Source organism: Rhopalosiphum maidis, chromosome 2, assembly GCF_003676215.2.
Source record: "Rhopalosiphum maidis isolate BTI-1 chromosome 2, ASM367621v3, whole genome shotgun sequence".
NCBI classification, from domain to species: domain Eukaryota; kingdom Metazoa; phylum Arthropoda; class Insecta; order Hemiptera; family Aphididae; genus Rhopalosiphum; species Rhopalosiphum maidis.
This window is the reverse complement of record NC_040878.1, coordinates 18,415,001-18,441,713: the sequence shown is the minus strand read 5'-3', so window position 1 is coordinate 18,441,713 and position 26,713 is coordinate 18,415,001. Positions and strand designations below refer to the sequence as shown.

The 26,713-nt window shown below is 35.7% G+C and overlaps 1 protein-coding gene across 1 annotated transcript in view; it reads right to left on the bottom strand.

Moving 5' to 3' along the window:
• Positions 1 to 1,265: 1,265 nt before the first annotated feature.
• The window catches only part of LOC113551836 (homeobox protein B-H1-like), a 53,182-nt gene continuing 27,734 nt past the window's right edge, over positions 1,266 to 26,713 (bottom strand). Inside the window, exon 2 of the mRNA XM_026954358.1 lies at positions 1,266 to 2,921. Within this exon, the coding sequence (XP_026810159.1) occupies positions 2,494 to 2,921 (428 nt within the window). The 3' untranslated portion in view covers positions 1,266 to 2,493. The remainder of the gene's footprint in view (positions 2,922 to 26,713) is intronic.

Genomic DNA, 26,713 nt, shown 5'->3' with positions numbered 1-26,713 from the left:
TATATGAATAAGATTTAATAACATAATGCACATGACTAATATTGTATACGCGCGAGTACATAATGTTATTATATTATATTAATAAAATTCGTACGCATTTCGGTGGACGCGCGCGTGACTTACGACTGTGCATGGCGCAAGAGTGAAGCTCGTGTGTATATATATAATAATATTATATTATTATATTAAATGCATTAAATATTATAATACGATTCTTATACAGGTACCTACCGTGGCGATGAGTTTCACTGTGACCTTTGCGCAGGCTGTGTCGTACGCAAATACAACTAAAACGTCTTGTGATGCTAATTTTTTGAATGCGCGTTACACCCGCGTCTTATGTACCATCTCCGTTTACATATATAATAACCACGGAAACATACGAGTACATAGCAAAATACCACTACGTGAAATCGAAATCATGATTTCTGGAGTTTAGGTTATTACGAGTGTAAGAATTTAAACATTCGTTGTCAAATTATTTGAAGACAAGACCACAATCGAGATAATGTCGTATGTTTTTGTAATATTAAAATGAACATTACAATTTCGATTTCACTTGGTGGCATTTTGTAGTATAATAATTTTCCAGTTGCGGGATAGACTGCAGAGATATATTATTGCAGACGTCGTTATGTTTTTTGTGGTACACGGACGATTATCTTATAATATATCTATTGTATTGCAACGATGGTTTCGATGTTTGAAGCAAAGGGAAGTCTGTGATAAATTGCAGTCATATTTTATTTTTTCCGCCGACTCCTCTAAAACTACCTTCAAATGGAACCGATATTTACTTTTATATGATAATTGTATACAATTGGTACAAAAAATAAAATATTATTTATCATTTTCAGTTATCAGACGATAAATTCACTATGGAAATTGATTGGGATATAATAAGAATTTGTTTTGTAATGCGTGTGTATAATATATATATATATAATATAATATATTATGACAATTATTGTAATATAATAATATGTACAAATATTATAATTTATAATTTATATAGTATAGTAGTAGTTAATGGATATAATAATATGATATTGTAAACAAATATGAATACGAACAAAGTGCAAAAAATCTAAAAAAATTTTTTTGTGTTTTTTTTTTTTTTGGTATTGGGTTAACGAAAAACTAAGTACGAACAAAATATAATATATATAACAAACAAACAAAATATAACAAGCGCGTAGTAATGATATATACTATACATTATATAATATATCTTATATGTATATTTTATATAATAATAGTGTATGAACAATTTATTAGTATAATATATAATATAAGTATAAATTACGGGTCATTTACAAAATTAGGTACACATATACAATATTATAATAAACGAGCAATCTAAAAATATATTATACAAGTTGTATGTGCATTAAGTGGCCGTCGTCTAAAGCCAACGCGTTTGTACATAAGGATAATAAGGATAATAATATATAATAATGTATATCAATTGATCTAGTTCCTTAAATCTAATTTGGTTTTATCGAACATTAATATAATACGGTCATACACAACTTACTGGCATATAATGAATATAATATAATTATAGTAACTACACACATAATAATAATAATAATAATAATAATGAAGATTATTATGATTATTGTACTAATAACAATCTCTTAAAAACAACAAACATTTTAATACCTATATGCCTTTAATATAAAATTAACTCGAAATTATGCGTATTATGTTATATAAATCTCTCATGATATTATTATTATTATTATCATGCAACTCTACACGATTACACACACTAATATCAATATTAATACCATTAAAAATTGTTCTATAAAACACGTCTATTTAGATTATTAATTTACATAATAATATTATAGTCGTATATAAAATATATATAGTGAGAAAGACTAGGACGCACGTGTCAATTAAACTTTTTGTCCGGTAGTTTCGGACTAGCGTTACAGCACTATACCATCATCTCCACCTCATCCCCTTCGTCGTTATTATAATATGCTCTTTATACACACAGCGGCCGAAATATATGCTATTTGAAATTTTTTTGATTTTTGTTCCCGACCGATCAGATATGAATACTAAACAGTAAATGCTATATTGGGACGTGGAACGTTATATTTTACACAGCGATATCGTAGTATAGGTACAGTATACCAGTTCTACTACGATATGTAAAATACAAATTAGAAATGAGATCTCGATATCATTGTCAACCACTCCCCGGTCGACCAGCGATTGTGTTAGGAGTTGTCATCGGAAGACTCGGTGGATTTAACTGTATTTATTGAGATTGATTATTTTTCAGAAAAATAAGAAAACCTACGAGGAACGTTATTATTTTTTTTTTTAACGATATATAATAATAATTATAAAATCAATGCAGGCTAAACACACGTATAACGTGTACCAGGCATCTTCACACACGGTTGATATACAGTTTTCTTCCGGTGACGACTCACAATATAGTAGGTATACTCGCAATATTAACGGACGAGTCGCTCATTCGTCATATTTGACCGGCTGCTGCTGTTGCTGTTGCTGCAACAGGTGATCGGTGGGTGAACTGCACGCGGCCGACACCGCCGATGACGGTTGTGGTTTCTTCTTGAGTATTCCCATGTTCTGAGCCGTCTCCAAGAATATCTTGTGCTCGCTGAGCGCGGCCAGCGTCTCCCGGTCCTTCTTCTGCTCCTCGTAGTCGCGCTTCATCTTGGCCCGGCGGTTCTGGAACCACGTGATGACCTGCGCATTTGTCAGGCCGAGACTGGACGCGATCTCGTCCCTGTCGGCCGGCGACAAGTACTTTTGGTACAGGAACCGCTTTTCCAACTCGAATATCTGGTGATTGGTGAACGCAGTGCGCGACTTGCGCTTCTTTTTGGGCTGCGACCGCGAGTTGAACAGATTCAGATGACTGGAACTGGTGTCTGTGAAAAGAGGAAAAACAAATTTTGTTATTAATAAAACGAGTCATAGAACGCGCAACATAATAATATGTACATTGAGTTGATGACCTGAAAGTCACCATAGCAAAGCACTGGATAATAGCCTGATATCGTTTATAGATCGTCATCGGGGAGACTAAAAATTCTGATCGGTCGTATAAAAGAAATAAAGTGTACGCGAGGACCACGACTGTATTAAATTATAGATGTTAACAACTCCGATATCCGTGAGAAGATGTACGAAGAGTGCAGGTTTCGCCCGTCTTTTTGACACACTCTCGACTGAGTTTTTGTCCGCGATTCATGGTTGTAGCGCCGATGAACACGAGCTCCGGATTATCGATTATCCGCGACCGCGTCGAAACGAAATTCGAATGTTCGGTGATTATTATATTAACAGCGTAGTAGAATCGCGTACCTATATATAGTTGCGGTGCGATGTCGGACGGTTGCGCGATTCGCCAATACGACACGGAGCCCCGGCGCGGCATTCGTATATATTATATATAGGTATATATAATTAGGTTAAGCACTTTATAGATGGGATTTTACATATATATTATGTGTATACTAACAGAGTATATAACAATGTACATACAGACATTTATGTGTATATTTATTTTTCCATGTATCATCGTTTGCATGTAAACCGGGTGTGCACAATCGATTGACCCTCGGCCGACCGTGCACGATTCGGTCCGAAACGCGCGATTTCGGGCGCAGACGTTTTCGATATAATTGAGCCGCGGACACGGCTGATATAATAATATAACCAGTGACGGACTGACGACGACGACGACGACGAACGTATTAAAAACGGTGGCATGAAATATGCATAATGTATTAAATACAAGACAGACGTATAACGACCGTCCGACCGACCGTCTTAGTGTGGTCTAATAATAATACTCGCGATGTTGTCGATGGCGAAACGTAAATCAAAGATATGGGACAGCGGCGCGAAAAATATTTGAAAAAAATATAATATATAATATATAGGTATGAACATATTATATACAATATACGATCGCTGGCAGAAAAGACTTATCGCCGCGGCGGCCGTAAAAATGCAAGAGAAGTGTTCGTTTTGTCAAACGCGCTCTGCACGAGAAAACCCGTTAAAAATGTCAACTCCGATAAAACAGCACCGCGACTAATCCGCCGTTCGGACGAATAAATCACATTTCGTCCTAACGCATAATAACACGCACGCCGTTTTAATGTTTTACTGCAGGCGGTCGCTATTAATTATTATTGTTATTATTATTATTATACTACAACTGTAATGTACATACTATACGACGTTACGTCGTTGTTTTTCGCAAATGTGAGACTCGTAAGGCGTTCTTCAATATACAAACGACGCGTAACAGATGCACTAAACCTACTAAATACGATCCCCAAGATAGACGCTCTACGTTTGGCGGCAGGAATAGTGTTATATTATGAAGGATGATACACCAAAGGATGACGCATACCGTCTTTTTATTCTTGAATAATACAGTAATTCAAAATCTTATTTTTAAATTTTCAAATATACTATATATAAGACTATAATTCAAATTCTTGAGAATTATTTGAACGATTTCAAGATAAGGTAAAGTATCCTTTGGAGAAAGACTTTTGTTTTCAAAATTACATTCTCCTTTTTTACTAGCAGATATTTTTTCTGAAAATGTCGACATATCAAGATCAAAATTCTGCATTTTTATTCGCGGGATCCCTAAGACAATAGAATTTTTTTTTTTTTAGTTGGCAGGGAATGATAAGATTGAAGAATTTGTTAAAAATAGAAACATCAATATAATGTGTTTTGTGGATGACATAGTGCATTATTATATAATGTTTTTAAATATAATATATTGTATTAGACCTCAATTTTAAAAATAATTTCGCTGAAATTTCCTTGAGTAATCTGAATCCCCTCGGTCGTTTCCACCCACATTAAATACAAGTCTGCAGATCAGTCCACTTATAACCAAGGTCTTGACTCTTTGTACTATTTTTTTTAAACATGCGCGTGCCGTTTATAAAAATACGCAATAACAAAATTAATAAACGGTAAAAAATAGGTATCTTTATAGGCAAATAATAAAAAAAAAGCGACCAGGCGCATGGTTGGGGTTTATTACCCGAGAAGAAGCGACCTACCAACCAACCGAATTCCACAGATAATTTGTAATCTGTGAATTTATACGAACGGTGTATAGTAGGAATTCATAATTTAACTAACGAGCAAACGACAAGCGAAACGTCTCTCTCTCTCTCTCTCTCTGATTTAATAGCCAAAGATTTTCGAATATAATATGTGAAGGCCGACGGCGCGGTACGTAGTTTATGTCCGAGAAAAAAAAATGCACTTTCACATGTATACAACGTATAAGTATAATATTTGTAGGTAGTATAAATTATTGTAAAATGTGCATTTGATAAGCAAGAAAAAAATACTTTTCCCCCCACACACACACACACCATTAATTGGACGTCTCTCACGTCTCTCGGCGGCGGCATTAGTAGTGGGTGGCAAAAGATTTGTATTTTATTTTTCCTTATATTCCTTTGTGTCTGCGTTTTTACACGATTATTACTACTAAACAACACTATACACAACAACCACCCCGCGTAATGCCGACCAATGCCACGGTCCGGTAATCACTCTATAGAGGCGGCGGTCACTTCACACTTATTTTGATCCGTGGTATTTTTCGGTCCTCCTCGGCGACGTGTATAATGTTAAGCGTAAGTATTGTGTATGCCCTGAGAATATTTCTGTTTTTGGACGTTTTAACGATTTTTTTTCTTTTTTGGAATTTGACATCGGTCAGAGAACGATTGTATTATTGTCTTACAACATATATTTATAATTATTATAGTATCACATTATTATACTTATATAAATAATGTATAATAGTACATACATATATATAATAACGCGGAAAACCGCTATCTATCTCATACACGACGGTGATGGCAATTAATATGCGCTTACCGTCTTGGAAAATGGCAAACAACAGAGGCCCTTTCAAATAGCCGGGTGACTAATGACGGCTTCTCGCTCAACCGCGTAGGCAGCAGAAATGGTGCGGTTGAAAATTCCTGATTATTATCGTCGTTGTCGCCGGGCTCGACGATTTTTCTTCGTTTAACAGAGAGGTTCTTTATTAATATTGTTATTATTATAAGTAGTAGAATAAGTTTATTTTATTTTTTTTTTTTGTTTTGTTTTAGAATATACCGAAAATCTGGCGATTAAACGGTATGATAATTTTTATTGTTTCAACAACAAACGGCAACCGGGAATATAAAGTGTGTGTGCAATTTTTTTTCGCGATTACAATAAATATAAAACGAGAGTTTTTGTCATCGTCGTACTCGTATTTTTTACTGATTAAAAAAATATTGAAATGTAGTACATATAGACATAAGAGTACGTTCCTATGTTTTCTTGTGATAAATACGATGAGATAAATTCATAAATTACAAAAATTAAAAAAAAAAAACCATACATAATTACAATGCACGGAACTACTCTGTAGACAAGCCATGTACGCTGCAAGTATATGTACTTTATTAATATATTATTGTATAGTTATTGATACATATTTTATTATTGCTTATGACATTCACTATACGCACGAACATTTATACTGGCCGATTATCGCGAGACACGTTCATAACTTTTAATATGCCTCTATATATATATATGATGGCTGTTCTACCATACAGATGCAGACAATATTAAATTAAATTATTTACTATTAAACATTATATAAACACGATAATAACCACTTCTATTCCCATTATATAACTTGCATAGTTAACGAATAACATAGGTACCTATTGTACACCTATACTGTTGAATAATTATTAGAAAATCGATATCGACGTATAATATATCTAATATAATAATAATTAATTATAAAAATCGATCAAAAATTATAAACAATTACAATTATTACTCATCAATACCCAAATATTATAAAAGTTCTAAACGACTATAATATGACGTAAAGATTAAAATATTACTGTACCTCGGGAAAAAAACATACGTAAAAATGTGTATTTATTTTTTCTCAGTGTTGGGTTTGATCATTATATTATATTCATTGATGTGCTTATCTATATGGTTTAAAAATAATTAATTTATATTAATTATTAAAACATGCATTTACAATAGCAGAGCGAAGATTTTACGTGTAATACCGATACAAAAATATCATCACAATGTTTATATTGTCGTAACTACATTTCGCTTCTAATCTATTTGCCTGCAACAGTCAATTACTAAAATAATATATAATGTATAACAATTAGCAATATAATATTGTCATCAAGTGTATGATATTATTATTATTATGTTGTAAACTCGCGGGGTCGGTGGTGGTGGCGGTGACGGCCGAGCTGAGCCGAGTCCAGCCGAGCAACGCGTTACGGCGCTACGGTAAGTTACGCGGCGTGCCTCGGCGGTGGGTAATAGCCGCGGGGCGCGCCGTCTCATGTCGGCGGCCACATCAAAGGTCCCGCGCATGGCAGGTGTGACTAAACAGCAGAGGCGGCTCCTCTGATCGTATCGCTTCTTATTACCACCGCCGCCGCCGCCGCCGACACCAGGGCCCGACATTCCGGTGCGCGGGTTCTCAAAATTGTGTTTGTGTGTGTGTGTGTGCTTGTGTGTGTGTGTGTGTGTGTGTACGCGCGCGCACCCGTCAGGTACACGACGAAAAAAGCAATATTAGAGATAGAGGCGAGCACTGCTGCAACAGTCGTATTATAGTACTATTATAATACTAGTGTCTCGCGTTAAGTCCGTTGTATATTAAAATATATATAGGTATAGTTTGTGTTAAGGCCAATTGACGCAATATATTTTTTTTTTACACCGGATTCGTATAATATCTACATCTACTACACCGGATAAAACTGACGAGTCTAAAAAAGAAAAAACTAGTTGCAGGGAGAGACAAATTTCCATATTATTATAAGTATTTTGTATACGCCGGTAATCACCGAATTCGGAGACAAGAACACGTGGTATCTTTGTAATAATACTTATGATTCTTCGACTGTTGCACGCATGACGCATTATAATATAGTTAAGTTAGTTTTAATTTTAAAAACATACAAACTTATATATTGCGAGTTGCGACTACTATAATTACTAGTAAATTTTACGAGATTATAAATATATATAATGTATATATAGAGAATGTTTTAAATATTTAAATATTTCAACATATAATGATTGGCTAATTTATTTTAATATTATAAATGTAAATACTAGTTTTATATTCATTGAGCAGAATTTTAATATTCTGTATATTGCCAGACACGAAAAAAAATTAATGAGTTATAACTTATATAAGTACCTATTATAAATACTCTTAAAATAAGATAGATATATTTGACTACTTAAAGTTCAGTAATAGTTTATTTTTAATTTTTTTATAACATATTTTTAATCACTGCTAAAATGGAATAAATAACCAAATATTGTTAATCAACAAATTAATAAGTTGAAAATTGAGTGTTAAAGTGCTAACCCATCTTGGTTAGGATCCTAGGTATCCCTGGGTAAATCCCTAGAATCATTCATCTCGTATGTGTATTGTACTAATGTTCACGGATTACCCATACAATTTTCTAAATGAAAATTTAAAAAAAAATTTTTAATGATTCAAATAGTAGAACAAATATTATTTTGTGAACAAACGTAATTTGTTTTTTTTTTTGATCTTATTACAATATTTATTGAAAGTTTCATAAATAATTTGTATACATAAGTATTTGGACTTTGGATAAATACAATTTGAACATTCAAATCTTCAACGTTCGTTACTTATTTGAATAAAAACGAAATCCCAATGAAATAAACTATACATTTTTTTTACTATATATATAATCCGGATCTTGCTGTTTAGTTTTGGCAAAAAATTCTTTAAAGGTTTCCTTCTTATATCTTTCCCGCCCACCTGGTGTGGTTATATGATCTCGTTCAGTTTTTATTATATACTCTAACGGCCTATGTCTGCTGGTGAATATACACGCGCAATGCGCACATACATATACACGCATAATATATATTACATATATTACGCATACGATATTAAAATTGTTATAGAAGTGAGCGGCTGTGCTAGTGTGCGTGTACGTAAAATTGAACTTTTTTACGATCGTCCCGTAGGATTTGCCTATATTATGTATTATTACTATTATGACGTTATTAACGAGGCCGGAAATTGTGCGGGACTCATGCACAGAGTAACCGTGACGACAAAAACGATAAAAAACAAAAACAAAAAAAAATCCGATCGGCCTCACGACCCGCATGCGAAAAGCCCGTGCCGCACCGTAGACGTGTCCCTGTGTAAATATTTAGGTATATACGCCAGAGACAAAACACTTACTTATATTTTCGTTTTTACATTATTTGTCAATACGTGTTATCATAATAATATTATATTATATTATGTATAAAATAGCATGCGTGTATCCAGATCGAAGGCATATTATCCACGGTACCTAATGCCTATAAATATATATGTAGCTTTATATATATATACTACACTAGCAATGTCAATCCGATCGCGTTGATATTATACACGTATATCAATATTATCGCGTCGAATAATAATAATACAATATTTTACCTTATTATTATTAATTTTTTTTTTCGGTTTGAAAACGTGATCTATAATGGACCTTCAGCCGGCGCGTGGCGTGACAGACAGGCAGCAAATGCGCTCGACCTGCAGCAATAGCCGTAGAATAATATACGTTTATTAATATAATATATACGCAACACCGTAAAATTTTAGTTTACCGGTGCGAAATAGCATACTCTTGTCGTCATAGGTACGTCGTACAGACTACAGATATACGTACTGTACAACACAAGACAACAAAAGCGACCAAAATCGGCTAACCATATCACGACGTGGCGAGGAGGTCCGTTATATAATATTAAAATTATTGTTGTCATTGTGTATTAAAGGCACCCGTAGACTTAATGTCGATTATTATTGGACGACGTGTGTACAACGCGTTATTATCATATAATAATATATACATATTTGGTTTTTTTCATTAATTTTTGCTTACAAACAGAGGGAACTAGCAATTTCTTTGTGATTTCGCAATAATGAAATCTGTGACAAACCATGCATACTATATAATATAATACATATCGTATATTATATTATAATAATAACATAATATTATAATTATTATTAATTTTGGGTATGTGACGAATGACGATGCACAATATAACTATAATAAAATAATATTATTATAATATTATATAATGTGTGTCGCCGTCGTACGGTTTAAAAATTAAAAGTTTACGTACCTACGCAAGCGATATGTATTGTTTTGGTATGTACGCGCGCATGTGTGTGTATATTACCCGTGTAGGTAAGCAATGTCTGTGGGACGAGCGGCTTTACAACAAAGGATCCCCGCTGAACCAATTAATGACTCAGCCGTATTAATTAGCTTCAGTCTTATAGTTGTCCAAAGAGAACTGTGCGCGATGTGTATACGAAAAAAAATAATAATAAAAATAATACGGGCTCGTTGGCTCTAATGGTTTTGACTCTGATCGATCTCGTTTCGTCCTTTTGTTCAGAACGTCTCTGGTGTGCGTTCCGATGATCGTAAACGAGGCAACTACTAATCGAAAATTTTCATCATTATACCCATTACACACACACACACACACACACACACACACACACACACAAAGTATATACCCGTGGTATGGCATACATATTATATACTACTTATATACTCCTTCTCAACGTCCCACTACGACTACACCACGAGTACGTTTATTATAAAATATTATAATACAGGTACAATTTACTTATATTATTATCATGTAACCGTCCGTCCATTTGTTGTCGTGACCGCCTTTCCGAGGTGGTGCTGCAATTAAATCGATGCAGTTTTATAGTGCACGGTGAAGTGGAGAGGGACAGAGACGCGTGAGAATAATCAGCCGGAGATATTAGTGACGGCTGCAGCGGGGGAGTAGTATATCGCAACGAGAAACAATAATCGTTATGTATCACTGTTGCACACTACGCGGCGGCCGACCAGAGAACCGATGAACATTAAATTATTATTATTGTTCGCGTTAGGAGAAGAGAGATAATAATATGTCATTTCTATTGTACTTGTGAGTGTAAGCGAGTAGACGGAAATCCCCGGATCGGAGGTGTTATTTGTGAGGAGGGGTTGGAAACACTCAAATTGGTGGAGGGGTGACGAGTATCGTATTTTTAATAAGATATTGAATTAAACGTGACAAGGCGATATTAGCCGGCAGCAGTCAAGAGCGTAGTACAAAGCGCGCCGCTAACTAGCACCTCCGGTTTCATAATCATCGTCGGATAGACTGTGACGAGGTTACCGATAATAAATGAAATACGCGGATTTTTTTTTTAAACATCGTCTTTTTCTCTTGTTTTATTTCTTTTAACTCCGCCCACACATCGTTAAAAATTCTACCACACATTATACGCGAAATAACGAAACCGTGAGGGCACTCGTCATCTATAGAATATAGATTTTGCATACGCCGTCGTATCATCTATACATAGACTATTAGAGACCAAAATTGTGAATGTATAATGTTATTATCATCTGTAAATGAATAGAAATTCTAACCACTCGTGAATTTTGTTTTTTAGTTTTAGTAGATATAACTCGTTTTCAAACGAAAAGACAAAGGAAATACAGCGCGATAAAACGTGCGGCAAAATCTTTTGTACTGAAAATCAAACTAATTACTGACCGGGTTTTTCGAATTCAAATTATGTGCCATAATAATATATGTGGCGACTGTGACGACGTATCCAAATATTACTTGACATGATTTGTGGGTATATTTTTGTATGATTCTAGTGTAGAATATAATTGTGCATACGAAATACAAAAAATTATGAGTCTTATTTTAAGATTTATTTTTATTTCTCGGTTCTAAGATTGTTTATCGAATCACTTACGTCCAAAACTCTATAATAGATTGTCTCAACTTACATAAAAACTCACATCGATGACTTCCGTAACGCGCTAAATAAATGTAATACCTATCTAACTATATATATATATTATATGTAAAGTAATTATGGATTCATGACCTTGCCATGTACGCAAACGCGTACTTAAACTAATTAGTCGTTCGTTCCACTGCCGCGGCCCTGGTCCTCCTATCTGCCAAACCATCCATACGTATACAGTAATATACAAACGCACACAACACTACTATAGGCTAGATGTATTATGATGCTATGAATAAGGAAAAAACAATGGCAACACCTATATCGCGTGGCACGCAATCCGCTATAATATACTACTTTGCCTACTGCAGTCAAGCCGCTGTCGGAACGTAATCCGAATCTTGTTACCGAGACCACGGTGCATTCAGATCATTATTACAACAGGTACCTATACATTATTATTAGAATGCACGATATACATATTACACGTATAGAGTCCGCCGGAGTCTTGCAGCGATAATAATAATAATTATTATATACTGGATATACACGGCATCTCTCAATCTCAGTACCGCGGGTTTGATCCCGAGACAGTATAACTTGTTTTCGAATTCTCTGTTTCTTTTCTGTGCCGTTACAAAATGTTAACGCTTAAATATCTGCAGAAATGATGGCAAACGGCTTTGTATGCGGAGCGTAAACACTATGCGAGACACCTTGTATGTTTGTATGTGTGAATAATACGTATACGTATATTTATATATGTATATGTTTTTATATATATATATATATATATATTCACTACTTACAATCACTATCGACGACGTCAAAGAAAGAGATATTGTTATTTTTCACGAACGGAATAAACAATACGTGACAGTAAATCATCGGATTGCGAAATCTGCGATTCGTCGTGTAAATTTACGGGTACTTATGTATATTATTATGTTGTATAAATAAGCTGAGCAGAGTATATTTTTCAAAACTTAATACCGACGCGATGCCGCGGGAGACAAGATGATAATACGCCGCCGCGGTCGTAGTCGGTGTGGTGGTATCGAAACATCGTTCTCCAATTATAACTTTTAAGTACCTACACTTATAGTGCGCTCGTATTGCAACCGCTGAATGTAGATGATTTTATTCGCGCACGGCGTGAATAACAATCGTGTTTTGCGATTCTTGTGTGAGCTGTAGGATAATATTATTATTATACACAGGGTGGGACGGGGGCGTGGTTGGACGACGGCATTCGTATGCGCGATGACGTATAATATTATAATAATAATATATTATGTAAAAACCATCCGTCCGACTCATGTTTACCACCCCCTCGACCCCCGCACCGGTAACTCACACAGCACTGACGCATACGATGAGAAAAAAAATATAATAATCGAGTTTTACGAGGGAGGGAAAGCAAGAAAAGTAAGATTATCTATACGCCGAGATTTAAGCATACGGACGACGATGCGTAAGGGTTACACGGTGTTGGGGAGGGGGTTAGAGAAAAGTGTTAGCCTAAGACTTTTAGCAGCAGTACAACGTCACCATTCGGGAACGATCGTTAAGAGAATCTTGCCAAAAAGACGTATAACGTACATATAACGACCGCTTCTCCTCCTCCGCGTTAATATATATATATATATATACACGACTCTGAACGTAACACCGCGGGTGGCCGTTTAATTTACAATATACGTAAAATACACTGCACTGCAGCGGGCGCGGTATAGTGTAAGGAATCTCCTCTCCGCCATACATGCGCTATAAACGGTGAATTAGTTTAGGATTAAATTCGACACGGACAATTAATCGGACGAGAATCGTGTAATAACGCGATAATAATAAAAAAAAGAATAATAATAATGCAGACGCTCACTACAGCAGTGGCGAGAGTGACGCGCGGCCGAAATTTAAAAAAAGCGTCCGCCGACGGTGATCTGTTATCGAATCAAACATCGTATCACTCTGATTTACGTTCGCAGCTGAGAAACGGTATATCACGAGCCTGGGAATTCTGTTATTTAACCCACCTGTATAGAATATAGTTTTGAATGTTTTGATTTTCCATATGGTAAATTGCGGACGGTGATGTAATCGTTCGAAATGCGACGAAAAAAAGGATTATAAAATGAGGAGATGCTAAAAACGTCACAGTCCTAACGGTGGGCGTTTGAGTGCATGTGTGTGTGTGTGTAGGTGGTTGGGGAGTTGTATATTATACGCAGTAGAATAACGGAGGGGAAGAAAAGCGGTTTCTTTTCACCGATGTCATTACACATTATCACATAATATACAATATAATAATAATATAATATGTGTCGTTTACGGGACCCATTTAAAGGATTACGACATGTAAAACTAACTGGGGTCTCCGGGTATTTAGGCATCGTCACCCGAGTCTCGCGTTCGTCTCTGCTTTCATGCCGCCGACGGTCAATGATAAATCACCATTAAGCCCGGACGGGCGGGGAGACGAATTTTTTTCTTTTTCGTCCTAATACCTTTGGTCGGTCGGTCGGACGGGCGGGTATTTCGTTTCTTCCAGGGACAAAACGTATATACGAGAAAAATATAAGGCACTGTATAATATGATTATATATTTATTACGTGTAAAAATGATGTCATATTTCCTCGGTGCCGCCGCTGGTTGTAAATAATAAAATAACCACCGTACTAAATATACCTATATACATTGGTACATGGTATATTTCTCACTATATATGTATGTATGTATAGATACACACATATATGATGTTGTATATAGTTATAGGTATATAGAAACGACGGCTTTAATTTTCCCGGTGCCGCGAAAGAGGTGTCGTAGATAGGAGGGAAAGGGAGGACGGGCGAGCTGCTGCGGCGGCGGCGGCGGTGGAGGCCACACACAAACACCCGAACCGTATAATCAAGCAGCTGCCGCGGCGGCTCCTACCTAGCCTTAATACGCTCGGGCCTGAAGCGATATCTATAATAATAATAATAATAGTAATAATAAAATATATTTAACTAAATATCCCCAGAGTGGCAGAGTGTAATTTTATTATTATTATTTTTTTTTTATCATTATTATTTCACTTGACTGTTGGACGTGCGCATGGCATTTAATTCCCGAGAACGGGTCAACAATTCTCTTTCTACCGTGAACACGGCGGACAGAATGATAAAACGGATGCGACCCCTTTTTGCACCACTACGCATCACAATGCTACGCGCAACAAAACGGACGTCGACGTCGACCGCCGACACGTAGACGCGGCGTTCGCCGATTGTTCAATACTCTTTCGTCCAGCTCTATCACCCCACCACTCAATTCCGCCAACAATCTACTTAATAACGACAAACTAACAGTCATTTATATGTCTCGTCTCATTGTATAGAAACGCGTAGAACTATTATATTATTATATTATTCGAAGGTTCTGAAGTGCGTAAACGATAATAATACAATAAGTGTAACCGCAACAACGACCGAGCAAAATTGATATTATTTTGATTTTTTATTAATGACATTTAATCAATATCACATTAATTACTATTCAGTATTTTAAATAATATTATAATTAGCGGCTAAAATGGTTTGTAGATGGGGGAAGGGTCAAGGGTTGAAAGTTTACCGAGTCCCCCTTTCTTTTTATGTTATATACCTAAATAGTGGCAAATAAACCTTTTAGTTTTAATTCCAAAAATCTAGAAGGGGGGATGGTATTTATAAATATGTATAGGTACAAATACAAATAATAATTTGTATACATATAAATGTTAAATAATACAAATTAAGTAAAAAATAATTATAAAATAAATGAATTTTTTTATGCATAATAAGAATTTAAATACCTACATAATAATATTATATAAAGTAATAACTAAATAATAGCGATTTTTTTGTGAATGTGTTGATTATGTTTGATGTTGAAAAATAAAAATGTTTACATAGATTGAGAAGGTCGGGTTAGGGGCAGAGGTGCCATCGTGTGTGAAATGCCGGACAAATGGTTTAAACGTCAACTTACGGGGAAAAAAAAATAAACAATGACCAATTTGGCTGCAGACATCGACACATTAATAAATAATAATAAACAGTATTATGGACAACGACCTCGTGGACCTAGAATGTATTATTGTCCCGCTCGACGAATCGTCAATTTAATTGGACACGTATATAATATGTTTATAACATAAAAATTACTGCGCAAAAAAAAATGTGTGCTAGGAATTCTCAAGCCTGTTCGAATAATCTTGGCACAAGAAGTGACGTATATTACCGTAATATAATAATATATATGTATGACAGCGTCTCGATGAAATTTCGAGAATTTATCCCGAGTATAAAATGTATATATATTTATAAATTAATTGGATTTCCGCGGCTATGGTGATTATTATTATAAATTGTAATGGCGGCAGACGATAAATATTTTGTTTTCATTATTAATATGTCCCTAACAATGAACCCGTCATCACATAATTTCCCTTCTTATCCAGTCACGAGTGCACACTCTCACTCTGTCTGTCTCTCTCACACATCACACACACGCACACACACGAGCCCACACACGACCGTATACGACACACACGCTCTGACACAAGCCACACATACACCGATACACGGTCAGACGGTGTTGGGAGACTTGAGATCGAGCGCGTGCGAGTGTTTAAAAATACATACATACACACACACACACACACACATGTAGTGGCGTGGCTCTCAAAACAGTAACAAACCACTAATTGTGTATTAACAAAACGTAGATACACGAAGATGTCGAGACGAAAAAAGATTGATCGACGACGGCGGCGGCCAGGAACGCAAGCTAATAATTACCAAACGCCGCGAGACTTGACAAAACTCGAATAAATATATAATGCATCAACCCGGAACGAGCCCGGCACTCGCCGCAATGGGATATTATGTATATTACTAATATGATGCGCGTAATATTTCGGATAAAAGTTTATATGGTTAAAGTCTGTAAAAAGATTTGAACTGTATACGCGTCAGGTAGGTATTCTGTGTGCTGGCAGACGATGGCGATGTGGTGATTATTGATCGCAATACCGATTACCGAGAATAATTGCGATTCAAATGTATATTATTTTAATCGAAACGAAATATTATTAAAACGAGATGATAGAAAAAGTAAAATCGCCCGGCGCACACGTTAAGGTGGCGCAGTAATATTATAGTAACACATCGCCGGGCCGCCGTTGAACGTGTCGGACGCGCTATCACGAACGGGAAAAAAACAACAGGTTCTTTTTATACCGTCGGCGTCGGTGTCCGTAATTACAGGCCGGCCTGTTGATATTAACTCCACCGTTTGCTATAATATTATACCATCTAGGCGGCAGCGGCGGCGGCGTACACAGAGGTACACGTATATATACGACCCCGAGACACTCCTAGATGCTAATGAGACTTAAATATCATGTCAAAATACATCCCTGGCGGTCTATCACTCGTCCACCACCGTCTTTCAGCTCTCTTCATCGGTCCACGTACACACCCCCAAAACACCCTAAAATGGTTACACACGTCGCATGATGATTTTCTGCCTCCGACCGTATGCAACCCGGTCATTTTCAACGCCCTTTGTCGCACCACCTTGCGCGCATTAAAAAAAACAATTTTCCTTTTATTTTACTCATCTAAACTATAACCGCCTTGCGCCCTCATACCGTGTAATTTATTTATTCACGCGAGAAAATCACGCGGGACATCCTATACATTATATATTATATACACGTATACGTCATCATCCCAAGAATCTCGGGAACGCAAACGCCTATCTATATTATCTTCGAAATGACGCTATGTGTATTGTGTATTATATAGGTACACCAGCGATGGTAATCCAATCGACGGTTTTTAGTCATCTGCACCGTTATTTATTATTCTATTAATATTATTGTAATTTGCAGGTACGTTTCGCGAGCATGCGTTGCAGCGGTGAACACGACTCTTCCTTCGTTGAATACGTATTATAATTTAAGTACACGCCCCTCCCCCCCAAGCATTCGTATGCGGCGTTTTGACATGATATCATCATTATCATTATACCTATTATTCGTATTATTGCCTCTCCAATCACAGAGTCGTGTGTGTCTGAAACGCGACGCTCACCCGGTAGTGTTGCGGGCACGAACGCTCGCAATAACGATGTTATTGGACATTCCAATCGTCTGAATCGGACGGCTATTAAATTGTATATTGGTTAATCGATAATCATATAATGTGCCTCTACACGATAAATTAACAACATAATAGCGCTAGTAAAACGTTAATTAATTATAAAAATTAATAACGGGAGAGTGGAGAATACCACCGAATAGACAGAAGTAAAAACTTAGCCGCGTGACATTTATCGAAGGTACCTAAATCATTATCCGGACGCGCCAGGAACGAAAATTGTTTTAAGACACTTGCAAGTCATCGTAGTAGTTGTTAATTGATTATTATTTTTTCTGGCAATATTTCTTGTAGGTATACTTGCCAGTTGCCACTGACACACAAAAGATAAACAATGCTTCAAGAAAATATTGATGAATTTCTGTGTGCAACTGTATACTATAACTCAGGTACTAAAATAAAGAACCATGATGCAGTAAATAATGGAATAACAAAACAAAACGTAAAGATGGTCGAATAAAAGAAAGGACGAGCATTGAAAATATCGACAACACAAGTTGCGGTTACAAAAAAAAGCATAATATACATTATATATATAAAAAAAATGCACCACAACAATTAATACAAATTAATAAATAAATATAATCACTGCTATATAAATGTCACGAATATTATATACACATTAATCGTAAAAATTATTGATAAGTACGAGTACATTAGAACAATTAAAATAGTAAATAAATCAATGACTGTGTTAATCGTTAAAATAAATATTATAACGCACTATTAGTAAAATATAGGCAATACTGGTAGTTAAAAAAACGGTTAAGTTAAAGAGAGAGATATCGCAATATTACCATTTCAAATTTTTATTGTGATTTGATCTAATAAACAGGTTCCCGCCGCGTGTGTGGAGAAACCAAGTCTTCTAACAATTAACGCCGTGATGTTAATTCGATGGGCTATAAAATTAAAAAAAAAAAAATACTGCCCACAGGAAAGTAATCTTATTTTATTTCGCAGCGGGTCAAACACTAAAAACGCGGATCAATTGCATTATGAAAACAAATTTAATGTTTCTAAAACAATATTCGTTTTCAAAAAACACCACTACTCTCGCTCAACACCTATCGGTGTTATTGTAAGTTCATAATATACTTTTGATAAAATACACACAAGAGAGCCTGAAGTAAAATCACGATGTAATGATATTATTAACGACGTTTTCCCGTATACAATCACGCTTAATTATCCGATCGAAATGATCCGGCGATGACGGCCTTCGCAGCGAGCATACGCACTCGACTATCACACCATTTGAATTCGCCGATTCATTCGAATGTGGCAATCGTCTCGTTGGCTTCGAGGGATCAATCAAGGCGTTGGCCTCGAACGCCGCCGGTCACTCGATCCAACGAAAATAGAACCACTGATTATAAAAATTAAGGACGCACAGAAAAGACGGAATCTCGATGCCAAGTAATAATACCACGCATTGTTGTATAATATGCATTGTTATTTTTTACGGATTCCTTATCACTGGTGGTATGATCGGCACATAATATTATATGGGCGCTAAACTAAGTCCCAATATCAACGGTGGGGAGGAGTAGTACTCACAAAACTCTGAAGTACCGACATCTGAACTACGCGTGGAAAGTTTACACGCGTTTAATATTTTATATTTAATTCATGTACTAGCCCGTCTCTGGAAGATGGATTGTCACTTCACTGTAGCGTAGGTATAAACCCAAACGACTCTGTTAACTCGACCGATATTGATGGCAGTGGAGCGCGGTTAGAGTTTCACACGATCATATTCAATTATATAATAGACTCGCGGCTAACTATAATTTGTATACATATAGGTCTATGCATAGGTACCTTTGCCGATGCCACACACCTCGTTATAAACATTAATAGAGCACACACACACGTGGGCTATAATAGGGGCCCATCGGTCGTTTTTATTATTATTATTGTATTTATTATTATTATTATTACATACTTTTTTTTTATCTTTTTACGGGGAGTAAGAAAAAATAAAAATAAGCCGGCGCGGTCGGCGACAAAGGATTTCTAACGAACCGTCGATAATTGAAATCTATTCACCGCGCGCAGAGTTTGTGAGAGAATGTTCTTGTATATAAACAAACTATCGGGACAAAAAAGAAAAATTAATTATTACGTCCGCGCGCGTCGGTATAATACGCTGCCGCCGCGTAGGAAGTGGTCGGAATATATACTATTTTTTTACTCGGATTTCGTTCCGATATCGGCCGGGGCTTTGTTCTTTGCGGGCGACACGTAGGTTCGAGGATCAATGATCCGTAGGTCGTGTACAGTCGCTAGTATACATCTTCTTGTATGTATATGTATAAGATGTGACTACATATATATATATATATATATAATATATAATTTTTTATCGGCATCACCCAATTAGATTGGGTGACGAAAATTTTTTTGTAAAAATATACACACAATAAAGCAAAACAACGCACGCTATAATAGAGCGCGCGTGCGCCATAATAACGAAAGCAGACGAATAGAATACACCCTTGGGATATTGTAAGAAATAAAAAAATGGTGCAGAGTGAAGGAGTAGAAATATCGTCAACCATTTCCGTATGAGAAAATCCGATACGATGCGGGTGTTGAAAACGAACCTAATTTTATAAAGTTCGACCTCGTTCAGTTTTAAGACTTAACATTTGGACACGGATAGTTAATGGACTATATTTTGTAATAAAGTGGTGTATACAAACACCGCGTATTACAAAAGTCGAAAAAGAGGAGCAAGAGTTTTGACTGCGCGTCGTCGTGGGTATAATTATATTCTCACGTCGAATCACGCCGTCCGGACTTTCACAACTGCAGGACTTTGACGGTGAACACGTGTACAGCGCTCAGCTGCAGTGGTGCGCACAACATTTTCCAGACCAGAGATGAAATCATAAAAGTATGCCACCCACAGTGCTCTTACAGCGTGCGTGCAATTGTATATAACGAAAAAATATTCTCTACCAGCATTTTGTTGGTAGGTACATCGTATAATATGATTAATATACATTATTATTATTTTTAAATACATCATTTATTACGAATCGAATGACTAGAACAATAAATATTGTCCTTAATCACGCGAATTCGCTCTCGATTCTCGTCACAAAAATCGAAAAAATTATAGGCACATATAATAATATAATATTTATTATGTGACCCCACTCTCCGAGTGATCACTACAGCGCCAAAGTCCGGTCAAGTCCGGTCGAGTTTTTCACCAACGACGACGTGTGCACTATAATAATGATAATAATAATAATATAATAAACCGGCGGCGGCGCGGCGGTGTCGTATAAGATGGTCGGCGTCCGCAGACGAGTTCAAAGAGTTGAAGAGAGGAAAAAAAACAACCTTATTGCTCGAGGTGGTTTACGTGCGGCAGTGACAGCGTATTATATTATATTATATTATATACATATTATGTATACGACTATATATTACAATATATGTATATATAATATACGCACTCATTGACATGGACCCGCGCGCGCCGTTACATTGTGTCGGCCGCCGCCGCAAACACTGTGCGAGTCGGTGTGCGTCGCCGTGTAGCGATATTATAATAAAACTAATAATACACACGCGGCGGCGGTGGCGGCCGACCGACCGGCCGGTCGATCGGTCTGTCGGTCGGGCGCGTGTTCTGCGGCTCGCGCTCTCCCAAAAAAAAAAAAAAAAAACGAGGACGCGACGGACACTGCGCGATGCGCGCACGCACCGCGGGTGGAAATCGTTTGTTGTCGACACGTACAAAATATGACGTGCGTACACGACGATCGAGGTAAAGAATTACCAACACTAATATTAATAACACTAATATATACTACTAGTGTTACTACTACGACCGGCGGCGTCATTTGCATCGATCCGCAGGACGTATATAATGATGTATACACCTAATAATCAACATTCGAAAACCGATCGTTATTTGTTATTGGTTTGGACGTATAGTTTAAATATATATATATATATATCGAGATGCAAATGAACTGTGGAAATAAAAAAAATTGAGAATTATACAATATCGAAACAATGTTGCTATACCAAGCGAAACTATTATATTACATAAGCCGCAACTGATTTTTGAACGTAGGTATATGAGTGCTGACTCGGACAACCCTTTTCGGAAACGGGTTAGGGTAATTATGTTGATTTGTATGAATAGGCGTACTTATATACGTCGTGTATTTATTATTAGGGCTAGGATTTCTATGCATTTGCATGATTTTTTCCTCAAGTCCAAATTGATTGGTAGTCAGTTATGTCCACGAGTTGTCTTGTTCTCGATTAAATAGAACAATTGATTTTTGCATATTTTTAACTGCATAGAAATCCTAGCCCTAATTATTATATATGTACACGACATATAATATATGTATTTTAGTAATACACCTAAAGGCCGGGGCGTACAAAGCGGATGACGACGAAAACTACCGACTCCGGTGTAAAGAAGGGGGTTTGGTTTTATTTCCCAGAGGAATAAAAATCGACGACATTTCCGATGCGGGGATACGCACAACACGGGCAGCAGACAGCAGCAGACGATCGCGTCTTTCGTCGCACGTATAATTTACGGTCGCCAATAAATATACCACCGCCGCCCGGCCAAGGACGTGTTTTATCCCGCCACTCATTAGGGTCGAGCGTCCCCGCGCCGATAGCTCTTCATTTGAGCGCACAGGCACACGGTTGACAGACTTATTGGTTTTGCAACGACGCGAGTCCCGTCGACGACAAGCCTCTGACTGTCACTCTTCCCCCACACCACCGATCTACTCGTTTGCTTCCGGTCGCTTGCCGGTTATATTATTGTTGTAGAAAGAAGAAAAAAAATAACGTTACTATATATACATACAGATACATGAAACTCGATAATCCGGACATGACATGACATCCCATTCCCGCCATAAATAACCATCAAACGCGTTATTACGATACGAATTCTTATCGCAATAAAACACTGTCAACCCGATCAATAAAACACGCGCACGGTCACACAGAATTAGCGTAATTTAACACTGGACAGGTCTTTCGATTTTTGTAACTTAAATAAATATATTGTAATATAGTTACACTATCCAACATCAAATATCCGCTGACCTTATAGTTACGTTGTAATGAAAACTAAGTCGAGACAATCTACTTGAATTTAAAATAGATAAATTTCATAGAAAAAAAAAACGGTATGTATAAAGGGAATAAAAACATTATAATATAGCAAAAACTTAATTCCCAGTTTTCTTGTGAGGTAAAAATCAAGCATAGGTCACTATTGAAAAATATTGAGTATTAAATTAATATATATATAAGTTGACATGAACGAGTATCGGAGGTTGTCGCACATATCAAAATTATACAATATATATAGATGGTTGCTGATTTTTATTTTATTTTCATTTCTTAGCGACTACGTTAAAAACGGCAATTCTTCGTTGTTGGTCACACGGAAATTGGTGGTTCTTTTGTCTGGACACGTTCATTGGCCACACAGAACACAAAACGATGAAATGATACATAAAGTAATAGAAAAATGAACATAAAAGATGAAGAAAACACTGGAATGACGCTGACGTGTCTCTCGCTGAAACGGATGCGACCATAGCCAATTGCTCTATATAATAGCGATTTATACAACTCGAAAATAAAATATCAACAACTAGCGCCTTGTCCATACTTATATATAGACTATAATAAGACGTGATATTAACGAAAAAATATGATAATAATCCGTCCCTACGCATGTACACCTGCAGCGGTTGTAGCAACTTCGGTTTTTTTTTTTTATCGTGTCGTGATTTTCTTTTTTCACTATGAAATAAAGTTAAAACCAATGTGAATAATCATATTTATTGTTTCTAATACATGTATATAAGGGCCGTTTTCAAATATTTGGTAACCGGGAGTTAAATCATATGTAATTGCCAATCAGTGATAAAACGTCTTTATTAGGTTTTAAAAAGTTGTGGGTACATGAAAATGATTTTTATTCAATCCAAAAACAATTTTTACAATAATTATTTGTACGGGATATTGTATATACAATTCTATTAAAGTCAAATACGGTCGTTTTCTTAGACGTCTTCTTGCTTATGCTTACTCAGAAAAAAATACAAAAACGTGATAGTCGTACAAACCGAGACAAATAGACAAACATGTCGGTGGCGTTAAACGACGACGCGATTAAGTAATTATTATAAATTAAGCTAAAATAAAAACGTCCGCCTCGCGCGTATTAACGATTTGTCGAAAGAAGTCCTTAAAATAACGCACGTCGAGGACATATTAACGACCAACAGCAGCAGCATGATATAGTGATACTGATCTTTATATATACATACACACATACACACACTGAATGAAACGGTGGCTGCAATATTATTATTAAACCGGCGGCAGCAGTTTGTCAACGAACATAACGAATATTTTGAAAACTCCTGTAAATATCTTCGTTTGTTTTGCGGTTATATTACATACACAAATATTATAATACTCTATACTAGTATTATCCACTTTTCTTTGTGGTATATGCAGATGAGTGATAGGGTGTCTATTGAAAAAAAGGCACGTGCTGCTCACAAACTGATCTTAATGTGTACGAAAATAGTGTAAAGTGTACTAAATTAATACCTTTCCAGCAACCAGTCGGTCAGTCTGCTAAATGTGCCGATAACTCATTTGGCTCGGACATCCAAAGCAAACGTCACAACGTGTTGTGCCGTGATGAACCGACTCGATAAATTACCAAACGTTTCGAAACGGCCCGTGAAAACGAGGTTTGCTTGAGAGTGCCGCCAAAATATAAAAACGACATAAATATTTTTCAATTTAAAATCTTAATGGGACAGAGTGCAGTGCGGTGGGCGGCTGTCTATTCTAAAAACTCGTGTAGCATAATATTCTGTGTATGTGAAATATGAATATATTAATATAATCTATGTATATCGTTAAATTAATGTCGATCCATATCGCGGAAAAACGATGCAATGGTGAATCCCATCCTGAACAGTTGATAGTAATTTGATTTAATAAAATACCATATTTGGTTAAGTTATGACACGTGTAGGTGCTATAACTTTATATATATATTTCATATAATTTTATTCGTGGATACTCAGTATTTTAGGTATTTGTGCGATTTATTATATTATACAATAAAAATATTTTATATAAAATAGATTTGGCTCGCTTAGCGCGTTATTGCCGCGTTGACCGCCGTAACGCAGGCGCTTTTGTCTTTCATCCCACTAACCAAATATATACCGTCGTCGGCTAAATATACGGTAGATCTGTAAATAATACAAAACAATGATCTTAAACAATGTCCTCAATAATAAAGGTTAGACTTAGGTAATAATCAATTGCATTTATCAAAGTTACGATACTGCGTTACAATGAGTCAATCTGTCTAATTTGCAATCACGTAATTTTAAAGTTACTTTAAAATGGATCTTTTTATAATTGTATTGCAACTTTAAATAAAAAATAGATGTATTAATATCTTTGATGGTAAAATTTTTAAATTTTTAAATATCAAAATATTCTGCATATAATGCGCATATCGATATTGTTTTTTTTTCTTCAAAAATATCAATTTAGATATAATTTAATTATTATCTATTGATTCAAAGGTAGAACAGAACCATTTGATCATATATGCCATTATGCTAAATTGTACAATATACAAAACTAGGTAGGTACTTTTTTTTATTTATCTTCAGATTTCATTTTTCCTTTAATATTACAAAGATAAGTATTAAGTATTACCTATTTTACAATTTAAAGTATTTATATAATATTGGTTTGTATAAGCTAGTTGACTGTGTGTATCTATTATATATAATGTGTAAGTATATTATGTTATCTATACTTCATATCAATATAATAATTACTGTAGTTTTTCCATTTGATATTTAAATTTAATGTCCATTTACATATAATATCTATACAGGTGATTGAAGATCGTCTTCCAATTAACAGGTAGGTACCTAATATTTACCGTGATGTGCTACTGCGCGTGAAATCTTCAAGGAAAATGCTTAAATAGGTTTTTCTAACTGAAGGTAACAAGGTCGCCAAACACGTGAACTAGGCAATTTTCGTCATTATGTATACCATTATAATTATATATACGGTCGGCAACGCGAAAATGGTTTGATTGATAATCGTTGAAATCATTTGACGCCGCGTAGAATACGTTTGTCGGTTATCCTATCAATTTAAATAATATAAATTAGAATAATATAAGTAGGTATAATGTAATATAATTGTTGTAACCACAATTTATTTTTGAAAAACGGCCATTCACGACTTCAGATTCATAACTTTTTTCAGCCAAATACAGTGATTTTAGCATTGCATTTCACAAACTTGTAAGTAATATGTAAAAATGCAAGTACGTTGAAAAATTTGGCAAAACTAATCTTCTTGTTTTTTTTTTTTTATAGGTTCTTATTATGTTATTTGTTTTTCTTATTCTATACACTTACACGACTACGCCAATTATTTTGCTCATATTAAAATAAATACATAAATGTTTTTGATTTTTCGCAGAAAATAATTAATTTCCAATATTTTGTT